At 34.7% G+C, this 18,991-nt stretch overlaps 2 protein-coding genes across 3 annotated transcripts in view; both read left to right on the forward strand.

Annotated features, from left to right (window-relative positions):
* LOC134546338 (multivesicular body subunit 12B) overlaps positions 1 to 10,682 on the forward strand; it is a 51,381-nt gene extending 40,699 nt beyond the window's left edge. For both annotated transcript variants that reach the window (XM_063389115.1, XM_063389114.1), the window contains one exon: positions 1,401 to 10,682. In XM_063389115.1, coding sequence (XP_063245185.1) covers positions 1,401 to 1,436 — 36 coding nt within the window. In that variant the 3' untranslated portion in view covers positions 1,437 to 10,682. The remainder of the gene's footprint in view (positions 1 to 1,400) is intronic.
* A 5,707-nt stretch (positions 10,683 to 16,389) lies between these two features.
* The window catches only part of LOC134538369 (uncharacterized), a 408,182-nt gene continuing 405,580 nt past the window's right edge, over positions 16,390 to 18,991 (forward strand). Inside the window, exon 1 of the mRNA XM_063379678.1 lies at positions 16,390 to 16,740. Coding sequence (XP_063235748.1) covers positions 16,584 to 16,740 — 157 coding nt within the window. The 5' untranslated portion in view covers positions 16,390 to 16,583. The remainder of the gene's footprint in view (positions 16,741 to 18,991) is intronic.

The following is an 18,991-nucleotide window of genomic DNA, read 5'->3' on the forward strand; positions in this document are numbered from 1 at the left end:
CTGTAAGCTAAAATTGTATTTCTGAAAAACGTCAGGGAATATTTTGGTAGAACTTCAGTAGCCACCCTAACCGCGAGATCTTAATATTTTGTCATTACATTCCCAATGCTACCAAGTAGTATTGATTTTCAGTAATTATTACTGATTTAGATGTACAGTTACGGTATTACTTAATTTTATTTATGTATTATGGAAACATAGAAACTTAATGAAATATTGGCTGCTTATGTGTAGCAGAATGATTTTATTTAAACCCTGTTTGGTTTGATCTCATTCAGCTTATTGGTCTTGCTTCAAAACAAATTTACCCCCCAGGAGAGTCAAGAAACAAAGCATGCAAGTGTTGTATCAAAAATATAAATCCTGGTAATTACTTTTAAGTTTGTCAGTTTTTTTGTAAAAACTAGTTTAAGGTATAACCTTTATTGTGTTTGAATTACGTATGTTTTATTGCATGCATAAATGTGGTTACTTTTGGGTGTTACTGAATGTTGGCAGCACCGATGAGAGAATAAGTGATGGGCAATACAAATAAATACCAGTCCAATTATAGATTCTTGTTTTTAACACATCTGATAACCAATACAAAACTGATTTGATACTTTTTGTAAACAATCTCAGTGCAAGTATCCAGATATTCAATGTTTGTAAGTAATAAATCAGTAGTTACACTAAAGAAATCTTTTTTCAAATAATTTTTTATATAGATGGAAAAAATGTGCACAGCACAAAACACATTATGCTTTTTACTAAAAAACACAAAATTCAAGTGAAGTTACACATCTTCATTAATTGAACAAGCACTGCACTGTGAGTATCAGATGTTTACAATATGGCGGGTGATCATTTTCTTTCTACATTATTGTTCCTCTCATTAGTTGTTGGTGTTACCTTCAGTCGCAGGTTACATTGAAAATAAAATGCATTTTTTGATATTAATTTCATAGTACATATTCTATAAACTAGCCCATTAGCCATTACCTTACCAAGCTTTTTCCAACATACATATAACATATGAGTGTGGTACCGCACAAAGACATAACCTAACTTTCAAGAACGTTTAGAGTTACCACAATTTAGACTCTTACGAATTCAAGGACGTAAATGATAGAAAAATTGAAGTATTAGATGGCTATGGACCTGTAAACAGGTAAATAGAAAAATATTTTGTGTAATCTGAATGGATAAACGTATACATTTATCATGTGCATCAGTTTAAGTATCAGTTGGAAAAAATTACATCGGAAATCCAGAACATTGATTATATCTGCCGATACCAATACCAAAATTATTAAATCGGTACATCCTAATTATATTGTCATTTTCAGACAGTCCTACATATGTAATGTGTTCTCCAAGTGGAACATGAGTCTGTACTTATATTGTCCTGGCTGTTGTAGTATGACTACAGCTTCAGCGTAGAGAGACAGACATAGTGGTGACAAGCCTTAGCTGCAAGCAGTGCTGACCATCATCTGAATTGAATTACTTCACGAGGTGCAGCGCAAGATTAGAGCTTTCTTCTCGGTTGGACGTCTGCAGTGGTGACCCAGGTGTGGAAGATGCATGCATCTGTATGTTGCGTAGATATGTAAAGGGCCATCACCACGGTGATGTAAATCATGTGAGTAATGTAATTGCTCGTTTAAAATGTTAAGGATTATATCAATATTATTTTTAAATTTTTTTTCCCGATCTTAGTTTCATATCAATTAGTAGATTATATATGTTAAGTTTACCTTCAAATTACATGTATATTAAAATAAATATTTTATTTGAAAATGCTGCATGTATCTCATATTAGGTGGTTGAATATACATGCAGTATTTCCCGTGTAATTACTGTATTCTTTGAAAATATTGAGCTGTAATGGTTTATTTTCTTACTATCCACATTTGAGATACCACCCCACTGTTACTGCACACACTGTGTTCCAGATCGCTTTTAACAGTAAGTGTGATTCAATAGCTTGTATCTAAGTTTAAGAAAAACAAACTGCATGTTTTTCCATAAAAATGATGTTTTGTAAATATAGGTAATCTTCACCATAGGTAACCATCAGTTGGATTTCTTTCCTAGTGTGGTTGGTTCAGATGCGTCTGATGTTTTGGTTTAGCAGTGGGAAAGCGTGTAATTTATAGTTGACCTTGTAACCTGCAAGTTTTTTTTTTGGGGAAAGCTGCAATTCCATTTCACTGTGGTGGTCGCTGCGGAAAGCAGTGTTTGTAGGAAAGGTCGCTTTCGAGGGGGTGATGGGAAGAAAGATACAGAGTACACAAGATTTGCTACTGATGGGCAGCAAAGGAAACAAACAACTTTTTTTTGTTTGTTTGTTTGTTTGTTTGTTTGTTTGCTCGGTGGAGTGTTGTGAACAATTCTGTGGGCTTGACTCGGTGCAGTGGAATAAAATTACAACACTGTTCATCTTCCTTTCTTATTCCTCTCAATCTCCTCTGCTAATGTGTAGTTCGATGACGTCTTCCTATTTTCACCTACCAACCCGACTCATGTATAACTCAGCGGAAAGATGTTCTGAAAGGTGTTTGGTTTCCAATAAGTATTAAAGCAAGGTGTTATGTTGCTAATGTATTAAGTGGTGCGCAGTAATCATTATGAATTATGATCAGGATGAGCTACAATGAGCTACGCTTAGAAAAAATTATTTGTATGGTTCAAATAATGAATTAGTGCTTTCCAGGTAGTCTAAACAGTTTTCTGTTGTATGCTTCCATTCAAGTAGTGGTTTAAATGTTAAACTACTTGTCGTAAGGTGGTCAGTTGAGCCAAGAGTAAGGCAGATCATGTTAAGTTCTAATTTTTGCAGTTGTCAACCAGATTTTCAGAAGCCATTCCAAAACGGTCAGCTTAATTGAAATTATTAGGACTGATATATCTTTTGTTTTCTATTAAATTATACTTAAGTTCTGGCCCTTTTCTTTTCAAGCAAGCATGTACCTATTGTCTTAATTCACAAGCTTAGTGTTACTTCTGTATAATAATGAATATTAGCATTGAATAGAAATTTAAGGATGATTACGATTAGATTGAGTTAAGCAATAAATGTGTTGCTTACATAAGTCTACATGCTTCGTAATAATTTTTGTTTAATTATTAACCTATCAGTACATAATTCAATAAAAACATAACTGCTATGAGTATAAATTAGACTTGGTAAATGTCATGGCTTAAAATTGCCATTGGTACAACTATTATGGAATGTTTTTTTGTATTAGTATTCAAGTGAATGAACAAATAATTTTTTGTTTGGAATCTTACCATGGATAAGTAACAGAATGTAATTTTGTTTGATCTTCCCTTACCACTTCCCAATGATGTATTTTCTGTTGGTCTTTTAAGTTAGTGGTCAGAGTGAACTAACATGTAGTTCATTTTGTTGTTTCTGTTTGTAATAATATAAATTGTTTATATATTTATATATTATTGTAATAGTATTGTACACCAGTTTGGCATGATTAATTTTAAAAATATATATATTGAGAAGTGGAAGTTTAATCCATTTTTCTGATACATTTTTAAAGTACTGTATAAAAATACAGTAAGTAATGTACGTAGTGATATTATTGCAAGTTTTTTCTTGTTTTATGCCATATGATTTTGAGCTGTGTATGTGTTTCTTTGTATTTAAGTAACTCTTCCTGAGGTGCATAATGCTATTTATGGGTTTTATTGGTGCCAAATAATTTTTTATTAATTTAAGATTTGAATGTGTGTATTACAAACAAGGCACAGTTTTTTTAATGGTTGTGCAAATTTTGATGCTAATGTAATGGAAAAACTAAGTCAAATGTTTCAGAAGATATTTTGTATAAGATTTTAAGACAGGAAGTACATATTTATCTATTTAAAATGTATTTTGTTATTTTATGGAATTAAATCATTTGAATTTCATTGGGATTTAAGGTGGAACTTATCTCTCTCTCTCTCTCTTTTTTTTTTTTTAATGTAGGAGTATTACATTCATTTATTTATATATAATTTATTTCAATTTTGTTATTTATTGAATGTGGTAATAGATAATTACTCGTACACATAATCTTTTGTATGCTTCATTGTGTAAGACTTATGCTCAGATGTTACTGATGAAATTGGTTGTAAAGAACTGAAATGGTCATAAGGGATAGTAACCACGGGGAGATATATCTGCAGGCAGTGATGGCTTTAGACTTAAAGTACACACTAATAACAAATTTAATTCTTCCTTTTTCCTTTAACATCCTAATTGTTCACAAAAACTGCACGAACGATGAAAGTAAAAAAAGGAAAAGGGCAGGCGCGTGGCCCGGCTTGCCCAGCCCTGGAGATGGCCCTGTCTGTAGGTGTGGGTCTGAGGATGTTGATGCAGCTTGCAAGTCAGGCTGGCAGGCGGGCTGCGAGCAAGTAAAGTCCCCACGAGCACTCTGCTGAGCAGCCTCGTGTTCTAAATACAGAGTTTGTTTGTGTGGTGCAGCGCCCGGGTTTAAAACTACAATATTAACATGTGGAATGTGAAGAAGTAAACAAATTTATTTATTTGTTTTATAGCAGTGAAATCAAAATACAAAATAATTTTGCTGTATGTAAACATTTTGTACATGTTGCGTGCAGGGCAGACCCACGAGATGCAGTTGGCGTGTCTGCTTACATGTCTCAAATAAATGTTTCCTTATAAATGACACTCACTTCGCCTTGTTACGTTGAATCACTATAGCTAGAGACAAGATTTTATGGTTTTATTCATCAGTATATTTGGTTTTTAAAATAGATTTTTGTGTTATTGATTTTATTTTGAAATATTTCTGTATAGCACTAATGGTGTTCTATTCATATGGAACAAATATTACACAGAAATGTTCCTTAATTTGTACATATTTCACAAAAATTGTGTAATTTTTATTGTGACACTAGCTACATTTTTATAACGAAAGCATTTGCAATAAGCAAGTATAGGGAAAATGTATTTGATACAACAAAAATTAATCAGCAACCATTTGTGTCTTATAAAAATATAAAAATGAGAAAATATGAAATGTGTAATCAAAATAAATAGTTAATTTGTATTTTTTTTATCCATGTATTTTATTTCTTATGAATTCAATTAAGTTTTGTTTTATTGCTGCTGAAGTTCACAATTTGATCTGGAGTTTGGTACTAGCTGATTGGCATATTAACTTGCATTGTGTATTGGCATGCTTTTCGGTATTATTTCTGTTTATCTTGATTCAGCATAAAATCTTGTCCCAAAAAGTGGTGTGAGTAGTCAATACCAAAACAATATGCATCTGCACTTCACGAATCCTACCATTGGAGTGAAAAGTATGGTGGGAAGCATGACTCCAACACCATACCTGGACATCTTCAGCTAAGAAAAACATTTAACTTTCAACTTGTCACATCTCTGCCAAAACTCTTAATTTTTTTTTATATTGATTTTTGTACTTTTTAAAGATAACACTAGCCTTTACACAATTTATAATACAAACTTAATATGGAAACTAGGCGGTATTGCAGTATTAAACTTTAACAAGCTCAGGATCATTATATTTTACTGAACAATTGCCAAATTAGATTATATAAACTAAATGAGATGTAATTCTGCTGTGCTTTACCTGTGCTAAATTATCTGCCAAGCCCCTGGGGCTTGACACTTAAAATAAATTTTTTGTAAAGGCAATCTAGACACTGCCCTAAAGTAAAATACATTTTAGTTGTACTGACTGGTGAAAAGAAAAGACATTTTTGCAACAACTAAAATATAAGTGAATGTGTTTATTTGTAACTACAAAAACATCTTAATTCAATAAAATGTCAAACTATTCACACTCAATGTGTTTATTAGTTTATTACTAGCCAGGGGCACAAATCTGTTGGTTTCTCGGGGGGGGGGGGGGGGGGGGGGGGGTTGTTTCTGAGAGTTTTGCACGTGGGATTTAACTGACACAAGTTATCACAGGATAGGGTGCTCATATGTTGTACACTGCATTATTGAACAATATCTGATGAAAAAAGTTATCCATTAAAAGGAACACAGAAGAGAGTTTCACTAGTGTTTCGCCTCTGCATGCCTGCATTGCTGTTAATGCTGTTCTCTGAATATAGAATAAGAATGTGGAAGTTGAAAGATTTTATTTTTAAGTATATATTTCTCTAACACCTTTAACCTACAAGTTTTAAAACATTTCTGTAGAACAAAGTATTGTGTTTCATATTTATAAATAACACTTAAGTTTTAGTTCCTAAATCAAAGTATGCAGTTCATTTATGATTTTATGATTCAGTAAGGAAATATTTTAAATAATCATAATTACATTGGGTTATTTACTTATTTCTTTTATTTATTTTCTGAAAGTTGTTATAAATTATATCTTTACATTCACATAGCTAGTCTTCCATTGATTAGAGCAGTGTTTTTCAATCTGTGGGTCGCGACTCCGAGGGGGGTCGCGAAGCCTTACTCGGGGGGTCGCCGGCTGAAAGAAAAAGGAAACACTATTTTATTACCTGAATCATAGTATTATGCTGCTGACTAAGAGCTTTCAACTTTCGTTCAAAGAAATCCAACTGCTTATCAGCTTCTTTTTTATGCTTGGTTGTGAGATGCCGCATAAGCTTTGACGGCGGCGGGTGGCGCACGCGGGTCGCTTCCTGTCGCCGCAACGACAATGCGGCGTGGCAACGTGGCCGTCGCCGACGCAGTTTGGCCCGCGCGAGTTGGCGTCCAAGTTAAGTCGCACGTAGCCTTACCAACACCTCGTACTTACTTTCAAAACTCTCGCGGCTTCTTGCAGAGTGTAGATCCGAATAATAGATAATTGTACCAAAATAGAAAATACCATTAACGTAGTCTTTTAATTAAATAATTTCTTTGTCTTTCTGTGACACAAGGGGGGTCACCGGAATTTTTTAACTTGTAAAGGGGTCGCGAAATCAAAAAGATTGAAAATCACTGGATTAGAGTACTGTTGTGATTTTTCTGCATGTTTCTTATATGATTGAATAACATGAATATATGTATATTAGTCACATATTTATGCAGTATTTTGATTAATTATAATATACCATGTTTTAGTTTCTTGTTTTTTAAGAGTATTTTGCTTTGTGAGGCCTCGTAAAATTGAAGTGCAAGTATTTATGACATTTTAAAAATAAGTTTGCTTGGAAACTTATGTATTTTTAATTTTTTTTCTTTATTAAATTTTTTTCCCATAAATCTTTGGACATTGTTCTAGTGATTATAAATGTGTTGGCACTGTGTGTTAGCATTTTAATGTAATCAAATTCTGTGTGCCAAAATTCGAGTTCTATTCCTGACTCTCCCGTTGTGTATTACAACATACATGTTTGCAGTTTACATATAGTGGTGGATACTGGGCATTGAGAACTTTAAATACAACTTTATGTGCTCAATTCAGGCATTGATGAATATTAATAGGACTTAACCAGAATATAACAGCATTATTCATGACTTTCTTAAACTTATATTTGGTACATGATTGATAAGTACTGAAACAGTCATGTATGAAATAATGAAATTTTACTTTATACAAAATAAAATAATCGTCTTGTAGGATATTATGGCTTAACATTTTCAAAATTCTAAAGAGATAATACGTGGAGCTAATCTCACTTTACAATAAATAATTTTAGTTAGGACTGAAACTTTTCAGTTTTATTTTCAACATGCAAAATAAATTTTTCCAGTGTTTGTTGAAGTGTTTACGGAAAACTAGCTTTACATGGGCAATGTACACAATTTTAATACTGAATTGCCTTCATCCTAACAGGGTCTCAAAAAGTGTTTAGCAACTATCACATTATTTTAATAAGTTTATGATTTTAAAGTAAGATTTTTTTTCTTTGTTAGCATATCAAATCAAATATATGCATTTTTAAGGAAGCGACAGTAGTTTGATTAGTTGTATGATCAGTTTGCTGAAATGGGATACACAGTACACATAAAATTTTATGGATACTGTACTGAAATCAATCTAGATATTGAAGGAGAAAATCTTGAAACATGCAATCCCAAGCAAAATTTAACACTAAACCTACTGGATATGTTAATGATAGCCTACAAGAAGAAAGTAGAGGTTGAGGAAGGTCTGTTAATTAAAGCCAGCAAAATAACTAAGTTAATTTCATTTGGATGATTCAGATTCCAAACTAACACCATCTGGAGGATCCTGTGTGAAGAGAAATTTTGTTGAGATACCAATGTGTAGAGATGTTAGTTTTTTTAAAAAGTATTTTTGAGTAATTTTCTGATAATTTACCAAAACATTTTCTGCAGTACCGAAAAAAATTATCACTGAGTTATACTTTCACACAAAAACACAATTAAATTATATCACATGTTTTATACAAACTAAACCAAATAAAATAAATAATTTTCTGAGCATGCAAAACATTTTTGCAGTGTATTGATTTTTGATTGGACTCATTTTCTCAGCAATTTACATGTACATCAGATAGTGTTAGTTTATCAGCTGTGTCACCCAAAGGAGGTTTATTTTTATAAGTTTTAAAAGAAATACCTTATCTAGTGCACCTATCCACTCTAAAACAAATGGCAGCACAATTGGTGTTGGCTGTCATTGGACTTGACAGACCACTGAAATTTTGAGGAAAAAAGGGAGATGTAAAGTTTTGTTGTTGTATGTGAAATTTTAATACCAGTTCCCAACTTTCTATTTGTTCTTTTTTCATCCATTTTCAACAACAGAGATAAATAACTATGTCATGTTTCAAAACAGTGCTGGTAACGAGCCAAGTATAAAGATCTTCAGAGGCCATTGCCTTAAAAGTTATCGTTGGTGGTGATATTTCGCCTTTTTTTATGCTTGACAAACAAAAAATTAACATTAAAATGAAACACACGGAAGGCAGCATGATAGTTGGTAACAATTGACGTATAAACTAGGTGTGTATGTTTAATTTTATATTTTTTTATTTGTACTTTTTTGCAGGTAAATGTGTCTGAAATGTAATATGTTCTTAAAAGAAAAAAAAACTGTACCTTTTTAATGTATAAATTTTTCTGATTGTACATAAAGAATGGGGACTAAACTAAGGCTGTCAGTTGCTAAGTATAGCAATTTAAAGTCATCATTGGTCATAATTAAAAACATTATGATTAATGAGCAATTATTTCGTAGGACCACAAATATGTCCAAGCTAGTTAATTGTTTTAATTGTAAATTGTTCAGTTCCAAAAATTCATAGCAATAGCATTTCCAAATAGGCCTCACCCTTTTGGAAGTTGATGTCCGGTGTAATTGTTTTAGCGTTGTATCTGAAACATATCGTAATCACCTTTTGCTCGTTAACAGTGTCACAAATATTAAAAAATGCTATATGCATACAGGCTTAAAACAAAGATATGAGGCCTGGAATGCAATGCATAATAACGAGCTATCAAGACTGTAATTTTAAGAGACTTTAGTCTGTAATTGTTCTTCCAGCCTTGTTCTTAGTGTTAATTCAACTGTTTTGTTGTCTCGTATATGCTGAGTGATGATAATAGTTATTCTTGACATGTTTTACATTAGTAAAAGCCAGTGATTGTAATAAATTATGATTGGTGTATTTTAGTGTGAATTTTTTTACCCTTAACTTGTTTCTAACCTGTAAAAATACATTTGGCAGTCTGAAGGGTATATCCAGTTTGAAACAAGGAGGGGAGGAATTTTTCAGAATTCCTCCTCTTTCATGAGGGAGGAGGGTCGAAGGTGCCATGAAATAATCAACAATAACAAAGAAACATATTTATTTTTAAAAAAATCTGAACAATAATTTGTGAGGATTAGTTACAAGTTGTTTACAGCACCTTGCACCTTGTTTGCGAAAATCCAATGACTGTGAAAGCATGGTTAAAACTTTAACCTGTTTTCACCATTCATGCTTCTTAGGCCTATTTTAATAAGCAATAACAAAAGGAAAAATACAGTTTCTCCACTTCAGAAGGGGTGGTGGTGGGGGGCAACTGCCCCCCACCCTTAAGAAGTGGAGAAACTGTTTTCTGGATATGTCCTAGAACAGTCTTTACTCAAGTATTTTCACTACATGGCATAAAAGTTGTCAAAGTTTAGATGTACCTGTTTTGTTCAGTACATTTTTGTTATTTTTGTTGCAGACGAATATTTACGTAGAAAATGGTGTGTCTTTTTAAGTGCATTTGAAGTTTCTAATTAATATTAATTATGATGTGTTGCTTTTGATGAAAATATGTTCTTTTATCTGCTAATGTAGTATGAATATTCTTTCACCTTGGCAAAATTCATTTTATATTTTCATTACTGTAAGATTTTTTTATTTACATGGCCATAGTCGGGAACACTAAAAGGTTATTGTAGTTTTAGAAGCAACTGTTTGTTGTAAATGTAAATTTAACATTTGGTGAATGTCACTGATGTGTTTCTGTGGCACTGTTTGGTTCAAACTGTAGATAAACAGCATAGTATGAGAGTCTTGATACTTCTGCAAACATGTCTGGATTTGTAAATATGTAATAATTTTTATTCTAGTGACACAACTGGTAAATTCTGTTTTTAGAAATGTCTTACTTTGTAGGACTTGAGATAGTTGTGAGTGGTAATGTGCATACTTTTTTTGTACATATTGTATGTAAAGTTCGTACATCTGTCATTTTGTAACAATACGTTTTATGAAATAAATATGAAATGTTACCGCTGTCTACTTGATTCAGTTTAGTTGAAGTTTAATTATAGTACTATAGTAATTTAACATTCAGCTAGAAATGTAGAGACATCAATAGTTTTTTATATATATTTTATTTATTATAGATTTGAGTTTTGCACAGTCACTTGTTAGATAAAGACTTATCGTTATCAGTTATCAAGCATCATTTTAAGTGATCAAAGAAGCAGAAATTACGATTATATAAAAGTGATTGTACGTTTTTTTTTTTATTTATTTTGTTTGCTGCTTTGCTCACTGTTACATGTGGTCGTTACAATGACCTGAAATGTGTTCACCCTTGATATAGGCTGAAGCCAGATTTACTGATTGTGTTTATGAAAATGAAGATAAACATAATACATCACATTTCCACTGTTGTTTTTTACGAGTGATATGTTAATGTCACAGAATTTTGTGGAGTTGTGTAATTGTCGTAGATGTTATGCCTTACAGTTGGGAAATTTCAGAATGCACAGCCATGTTCAAATGTTATCTGTGCATCTGAAGGCATCATTTAATCAAGCAACGAGTATGTAGCGTGACTCCCTCAAAATCAAAGCCATTTGAAAAGGAGAACAGTTGAAAATAACAAAGTTGCAGTTACTTATTTTAATGCTTTGGTATTAACTTATATTACATAGAAGTATTGTTTTACATATCCTGTCTATGATAGTAAAAAATATTATAATTTTAAAATTTACAGACATAATTAAACAGTTTCTGGTAGAAAGGCTTTACTTCACCTGCTGGTGGGTCAGGTATTTCATCTTCATGCCATTATATTTTTATCTAAGAATGATTCTACGGATATTCCACTATAAGTGTTCATTCTGCATTTTACAGTAAATGTTGTTACTTAATAAATGCTACAATCATTTGTTTGTAAAAAAAAAAGTGGGAAAAATATTTGCAATAAAAAAATTTTCCTGGCTAATTGCACCATGACAACTCACTTTAGAGTGTTGCCCACTGTTGCCAGATCGATACCACCCAGATTTTTAAAATGAATTATCTTATTTGGTATACCATTGTAATCATAATAAGGTTTAATATCAGAGATGAATCTAGAGGGTTTAGAGGGGGTGCAAGTTGGGCCGACTTAAGCAATTTTAGGGTCTTTACTTTTGTAAATAATTTTGTTTTGCATTGTAATTTAACAATGTAACTATATATATAACCTTTTGTGTTTCTATGGAAATTATAGCACCATATCATTGCTATACATACAGTACATGAAATAAAATGGAGACTTAAAACATGGGTAAGTACACGGGGTTGGATTAAATTTAACTTAAAATCTTACATAGCATGTACAAGGATAAAAATAAATTACTATGCCTGGTACATTTCTTGCTATTTAAGGGTGAGTTTATTCACCAGGTGAATAAAAGCCTAGATCCGCCCCTGTTAATATTTTCTAATTTCAATAGTTTTTTTTTACATTCCAAGACTACAGAGCAGTGTCTTTGACAGTATTATTGCATTTGCAGTCATTAGTTTATAAAACAAGAAGACATTCCATTAAATTATTTGCTATGCTCAAGCAAAGCCAACATTTTTAATATTAAATGTTAAAAACTAAGATGGTTTCTTTCAGTTAAGTCATCTTAGAATTAATAATTTGATATTATCTGATGTAGCTCTTGATGAAATGCTACAATAAAATGTATTTCCAAAATTCTCATTCCAAATTTTTATTTACAAATTCAAGGTTATAGTTAAATTTTAAAAAAAATTTGTTTAATTACATGTGTGAAACTTTTGTGCTCTATAGTGTATATTGGGCTACAGAGACCATCGTAATGACAGTGGTAATGGCAGAAATTGTGCATTATAATGCACACTGCAAACTAAAGGATGTGAAGTGCTAAAGAAGTTATTTTCCATAGCAGGGTAATTCATACAAAAAAAGCTGTTTAAATCTAATTTTTTTTAGTATTTTTAATAAAATTCGGAAAGTAGCCAAAAAAAGAATGGCTGGTGTATCCAACTTCACATTTCGCCAAAAAGATCAGGGTTCTTTCTGTTCCTGGCAGTCACGTCCAGATTCTTTGCAAGTAGGAAACATTCAGACATTGCCGTAAGCCAGTGGGTTTTGTCTCGGTCCTTCCGTTTTTTCCCTTCCATTCATATTTCATCATCCCTTATTGCATCTAATGATCTTGCTGTTGGCTTGATGATATACCTAATCATTCATTACAAAGATCTTGTGGCGGTGTTCAGGGCCGCAACTAGTGGGGGGCAAGCGGGGCATACGCCCCGGGGGCAAAGCTGTGGGGGCGCCGAAATCGCTTGCATTGTAATTCCTACTACAACTGGTAACTGGTAAAAGTTTTTGCATGGAAGTAACAGTAGCACAGAAACTGTTACATGTAGTTATGGAAAATGCTTAAATAGCACCTTTTTTCTGTTGGAGGGCCCCCGGACCCCCCGCTTTATTGGTGTGGTATGTGCAAAAAAGAGGGGGGGGGGGGGGGGCGTATGAATCCATTCATGCCCCGGGTGCCAGAGACTCTAGTTGCGGCCCTGGCGGTGTTTGTTCATACGTATGTATAAAGAAAAAATTGATTGAAAAAGAAATACTTAAATAGTAACCCTTAAGGTGAAAGTTTAATGCACCTTTGTAAATAGAGAATTGTAGTTGTCTCATTAGCAAATAATTTTGGAAAACCTATAATCTTCAGTCATCAAGACTAATTTAGTCAGAAGAAAATAAAATGATAAAATTATTAATATATTTTTACACCCCTAATGTAATGTAATTACTTAATTGTTGCTATGTATTGTGTGAATCCTGACATGAATGTCTCTAGGAATACATGCAGCATTTCATTTGTGTTTGTCAGTTGGGGAGGGGAGTTGATAGAACGACTTTGTCTGCTGTTTGCTTTCAAATTTTTTCTCTTTGTGGGTGGTGTGAATGATTTTTTTAAAAGGTTTTTGGGGGTTATACATCCCTAAATATCTGTGAAAATATTATGTACAAAAATTATTTATTGGATACACTAAATCTTACAAGTGAGCTCAGAAGTTTCAAAGCAATTTCGAACATGTTTCGAAGAGTGCCAAACACTTACTGGAGTGATGTAATACAATGGTGAAACAGTGTGTGCATTCTGGACCCAGGATCCGATCCAGTAGGCCTGATATATTAAATTTTCAGTGTTTTTCAGAAATCACTCGAGGTAAAAAATTCTGGGACGGTTCCTTTGCCAAATTACGTGCTCTCTGTAGTCCAGTGACCTCACTGTCGACTATTAAAATCCCAAGTTTAAAAAAATGCATGTTTTTATTTCTTATAGTAGCACAGTGAAATTACATAAAAAATCTCTCACCGTGGATGCAGGGTACTTATGAGGTGTACAAATGTCTTGGGAGCCAATACTTAAATTCCTGACATTTTTCTGGAGTACTGAAGAATCAGTCACCACTAGTAGTGGATCCAAAAGCTTTTGAAGGGAATGATGGTGTGGGGGAGGGGGGAATAAATTAAAAATATTAATGTTTTATTTTTCAGTTTTTCCCAGAAAACACTTTATTCTGTATAAATTGGGTTTGGAAGGGGGTTGCTTCAACCTCTCAAGCCTTCCCCCTTTGAATTCACTAACCCCCACTACTGCAGAGGATCAGCAGTAATGTAGTGTTGAACGTGTGGCCCCTCACTGTAAGGGCCCGATTGCGCTTGCAAAATAGTTACTGTGAAACGGAAGTGATAAACGTAATTGCATGGGCCATCTTGGAAATTCTACAGATTTTTGCACCTGGCTGAATGGACTGCTTGCTAACCCTAATTTTCACGTAATAATGGAAAATGTGGTGGACATAGCTTTTGACCGCCTAATTTCCTCACAGTTCTCCTCCCTCCCCCTTCTCTTCATGCCCATGCATTACGTCTCTGCACCTTTGAAGGTTCTCTTTCAACGATGCAGAAGATACCTACAAGCTTACATTTCAGAAGTCTCTCACTCCTCTCCCCCCCCCCCCTTCCCCAATTCCAACTTCCATCAAATGCCGTATTTATTACCGCTACTGTTTCACTGTTGCTGCAGTTATAGTGACTATGCTACTGTATACTGGTAACATGGTTCACATAAATTGAATAAATTAAAAGTTTGTGTTTTTTTACAATCTGTTCATTGAGAATTGATTTGCAGTAAATCATAATTTTGATATTAAGAATATATCCATACTACAGCACAAAAACAGAAGAGTCTAGCGACAGCAATGCTACCTTCCTGCAACTGCCGCACCGCTTACGCTCGTTCCGGGGCCGCTCAGGCTCGTTCCGGGGCCGGCGGCACGATCATATAATATATGATCGTGCCGCCGGCCCCGGAAAGTATATTTACTAATTAAATTGTAATTTTCAGGTAAGGACATGATAACTAATGGTCAATTAGGTTAGCTACATTATAAATACTTTAAAACTTTGTGGACGGTTGATTTGGTTAGGATAGCTACATTAAAGATACTGTGAAATCATCTAAACTGTTTCCTAGCGCTGGATAGCTACATATTAAAAAGTTATTTGCTAAGCAACCATAAAATGATTTTACAGTAATTTTAATGTAGCTATACTTACCTAATATAACCAACCATCCACTAAGGAGTCTATGTGGCATTTTTATACTGGAGAGAAAAAACGCGCGCTTAAAAATAAAAAACATCCAGGGGATAGGCGCTCCCGATCGGCTAACTTCGGAAAGGATCGGCATTTGCGGCCAGATGAGAGAGAGCGAGAAAGAGAGCGCTGAAGTACCCAGCATTGCCTGGGCTAAACACACAATATAAGGAACAACACTACCGAGTTTGATGTCTATGGGACATACACATGAAAAACGGGAAATTTTGATTTCTAAGTCCCATTGATTGCACAATCTCGGTGCATCAAGGCTACGCATCAGCAAAACCGGGACGACAATCTTAGCTTCATTTAGTGGGAAGGCAGGTAACCCTACTTACTCTATGGGTAACCCCTTGGCAAGACGTGACGGACGAACCACGATAGCCCGTTACAAATTCAAGGCAACGCCATCTATTGACGAAGTTCTAAACTAAATAGTTATTAGCACTTTTAGTTTACTAGCAACCGCGAGCTCTACTAAGTGAATGAGTTTCGCCAAAGAGAAGGATAGTGGCTGAAAGAGAAATGGCACAAACCCACTGTGTGTCTATGGTTTTCTATTATAAAACTGAATTCAGCCCTTTTTCGCTACCTTAAATATGGAATTTAATAATAATATTATGTAGTCTATTTCTATCTCCGGCCCATAAATATCTATATGCAAAAAATTATGTCCATCTGTTGCTCTGTTACTGTGTGAAAGGACAAACACACTTTCGCATTAATAATATTAGTAGGATATATATGTGTGTGTGTGTGTGTGTTTAACGAATCTCTACTTCAGTTCACATGAAAACAAATTGGACCTCTACATGAAGAAAGGGAGACAATTTTAAAGTAATTAATTTGTTGCTTTATGTATATAGCACATATTAAATGTTTTATTTAAATGGACATATTTTGCAGTTGAAATTGTTTCTAGATTTATTGTGCACGTATTGTACTAGGAGATGCGAGTCCGTAACGCGATGTTTCGTATCTCCCGGGCGCCCGGCACACGGGTCACGTGACGAGCGCCGCGATTGGTCGGCCGGCCGCCCCCCCCCCCATACGTCCCCCCCTCCTGTTGCTCCCGCGCCACGCGCTCCCGACGGAAAACTTGGCGACCGGAGTTTGTTGTCTGTCTGGCGCGCGTGTGGACGTCGTGGAAGTGTTTATATCGGCGCGGCGCGAGCTGTGGCGGGTGTTGGTGTTGTTCGGTGTTGTTCAGTGTGTGTTGTTGTTCGCCGACGACACGCGTGCATGTGCTTGTCGGGAGCCGAGCATGGAGGACGCGCTCGCGCTGGACGACTGGCCCTGCGGTGACTCGGAGCTGACCGGCGGCGTCAACCACTGGCTGCCGGCCTACGGCTACCAGCAGCCCGCCTTGCTGCACCAGGCCTTGCTGCAGCAGGGGAGGGACGCCGACCTGCCGGGCTGCGGTGAGTTGCACTGGGCCTCCTTCAGTTCTTCCCAAATGTGTACCTGATAGTAGGACAAGTTTGGAATATCTAGTCAACACGGCAGGTCCAGGTCAGTAATATTTATTTATTCTGTAAGGCAGAAGTAAACTCTAATAAATGTCCGTTATCTGTGTTTACTTTTTGAAACGGGAACCGTAAAAGTAAATATCACAGTGTTCATTCTTCTGTGCTACCAAAGGACACAGATTGTGACAAAAAGTTCAAGTCTTCAAGTTGACCAACATATTCGGACCATCGCCTACACCATGCATGACGTCAGAGGGTCATGTGGGCCAATCGGTGATCAGTGTCCGTCGGACACTGTTTAGGACATTGTAATTTATTGTAGACGTGCCTATAGTAGGACAAATATTACAATTTCTATTTACAATAAAATTCATTGGAAACTTTAAAAGTTAAGATTTTTTTTCAGGTCGTGTACCGTTCTGGCAGTTACGGTAATTTGTATGTATGTGTACACACACACACTAACCGTGAGCCTGATGGGAAAGTATTTGATCCTCATTTTTATTGAATTACCAAAAACACTGATACAGCTGACTTTTATTTATAAACAGAAGCCTAAACACCAATTTTCATATTTCTAACTTCAAAAATGACAAAACTTCCAAACATGTATCCCATATGTAACCCCCATAAAAATGAATTGTTCAAAATCCCTCTCTTAGTGCTCACCTACGTTGTATAAGAAACTCCTATGCAGAATTTCATGATTCTAGAATCCGAATCTGGTTCTCGAGCGTCAAAAATAAACTAATGTACAAGAAATGACATTTTCATGGCGTTGAAACATTCATCCCTTTAAATGTTTGTTTCACAAACATCACAAAATACAAAATAAGAACAACACAGATTATATTTTTATTTATACGTGTACAATTACATGTTAAAACTACAATATCTTGGGGAATGGTAACAGGATAGGTATGAAGAAAAAATTTGACGTATCGGTTTTATTAATATATGTATTCTAATATTTTTCTTTGAATATTGAATCCTTCGAATGCTAAGGATTTTATTGGTCCATCCCTATATATATATATATATACACACACACACGCATACATATTAATATTTGTGGTGTTTGAAAAGTTGTTCGCCCATTAAGTAATGGGGAGGGGCCTAACATAATCATCAGCCCCCGGGCCCGTAGTATCTCTCGACTGCCTGGACGTGGATAACCTGTGTTCCTGCTCTTCTCCCGAGAGCTCGGCCAGGAAGGGCTCAGGAAAGAGCGCCATCTGCCCGCCGCTTAGGAATGCGGAAGGGAAGCGTGGAGAAGAGTAAAAAAAAATAGTCGGTGCTCCGTGATCTGGCATTCTGAGGATCGGTACGTTCAGTAATCCGCTTGTAAATATCATTGTAGTGTAATCATTATTTCTGTTCACCCATTTAAACTATTTTGACGCTCGATAGTCCGGGAAAATCGCTAATCTGGCACGGTCGATGTCTTGAAATGCCAAAATTCTTGATGCGGTATATGTATTAATTGTTACATACGTAAACTACAAATTCTGCGACGTGTAAACATGTCTCAAATTTTACAATCCTCAAAAGAAATAAGCTCCAATGATAATGTACGTGCCCATTTTCCAACTTAATTTCTAAGCAACACTTGATTCATGAACACTATCACATCAATTTGTTTACATACACTGTTGACCGAACAACATCCGCAGAAATTTTCATAAACAATTGCTATTATTTTTAAGGGTCAAATGTGAGGTACGATACTTCAGACTAAGGATATTTTATTGCGTGACTTGAATGTAGCATTAAAGGTTAGCGAACACGCTACTTTTTGGATGATGATAACACGCTATTTATCAAAACTACGAATTTGAAAAATTTTCACCCACCAGAAGAAACTACAACAATTGTGGGGATACGTTTAAATTTTTATTTTTGAGTTTCGAAATATGAAATAAAAAATCATGTGTCCAACTTTGAGTCATTTTTGTGCTGTTTGGGAGAATGAAAGAAAGAAAGAAAGTAAGCTTATAGTTGTCTGTAAAGTCGGTTTACGGACGATAGTTTAACGTGACAACGTCATAACAAAACATTGATGAAATGATTGCATACTTTTATGAATAAAATTGAATCATTTTTATTGAATTACATATCACTATTTTGTAGGGATACAAAGAAGGAGTGAAATGAAATGTACAATTTAATTGATCAATTTACTTTTATTTGCACTCATTAATTC

Source organism: Bacillus rossius, chromosome 1, assembly GCF_032445375.1.
Source record: "Bacillus rossius redtenbacheri isolate Brsri chromosome 1, Brsri_v3, whole genome shotgun sequence".
NCBI classification, from domain to species: domain Eukaryota; kingdom Metazoa; phylum Arthropoda; class Insecta; order Phasmatodea; family Bacillidae; genus Bacillus; species Bacillus rossius.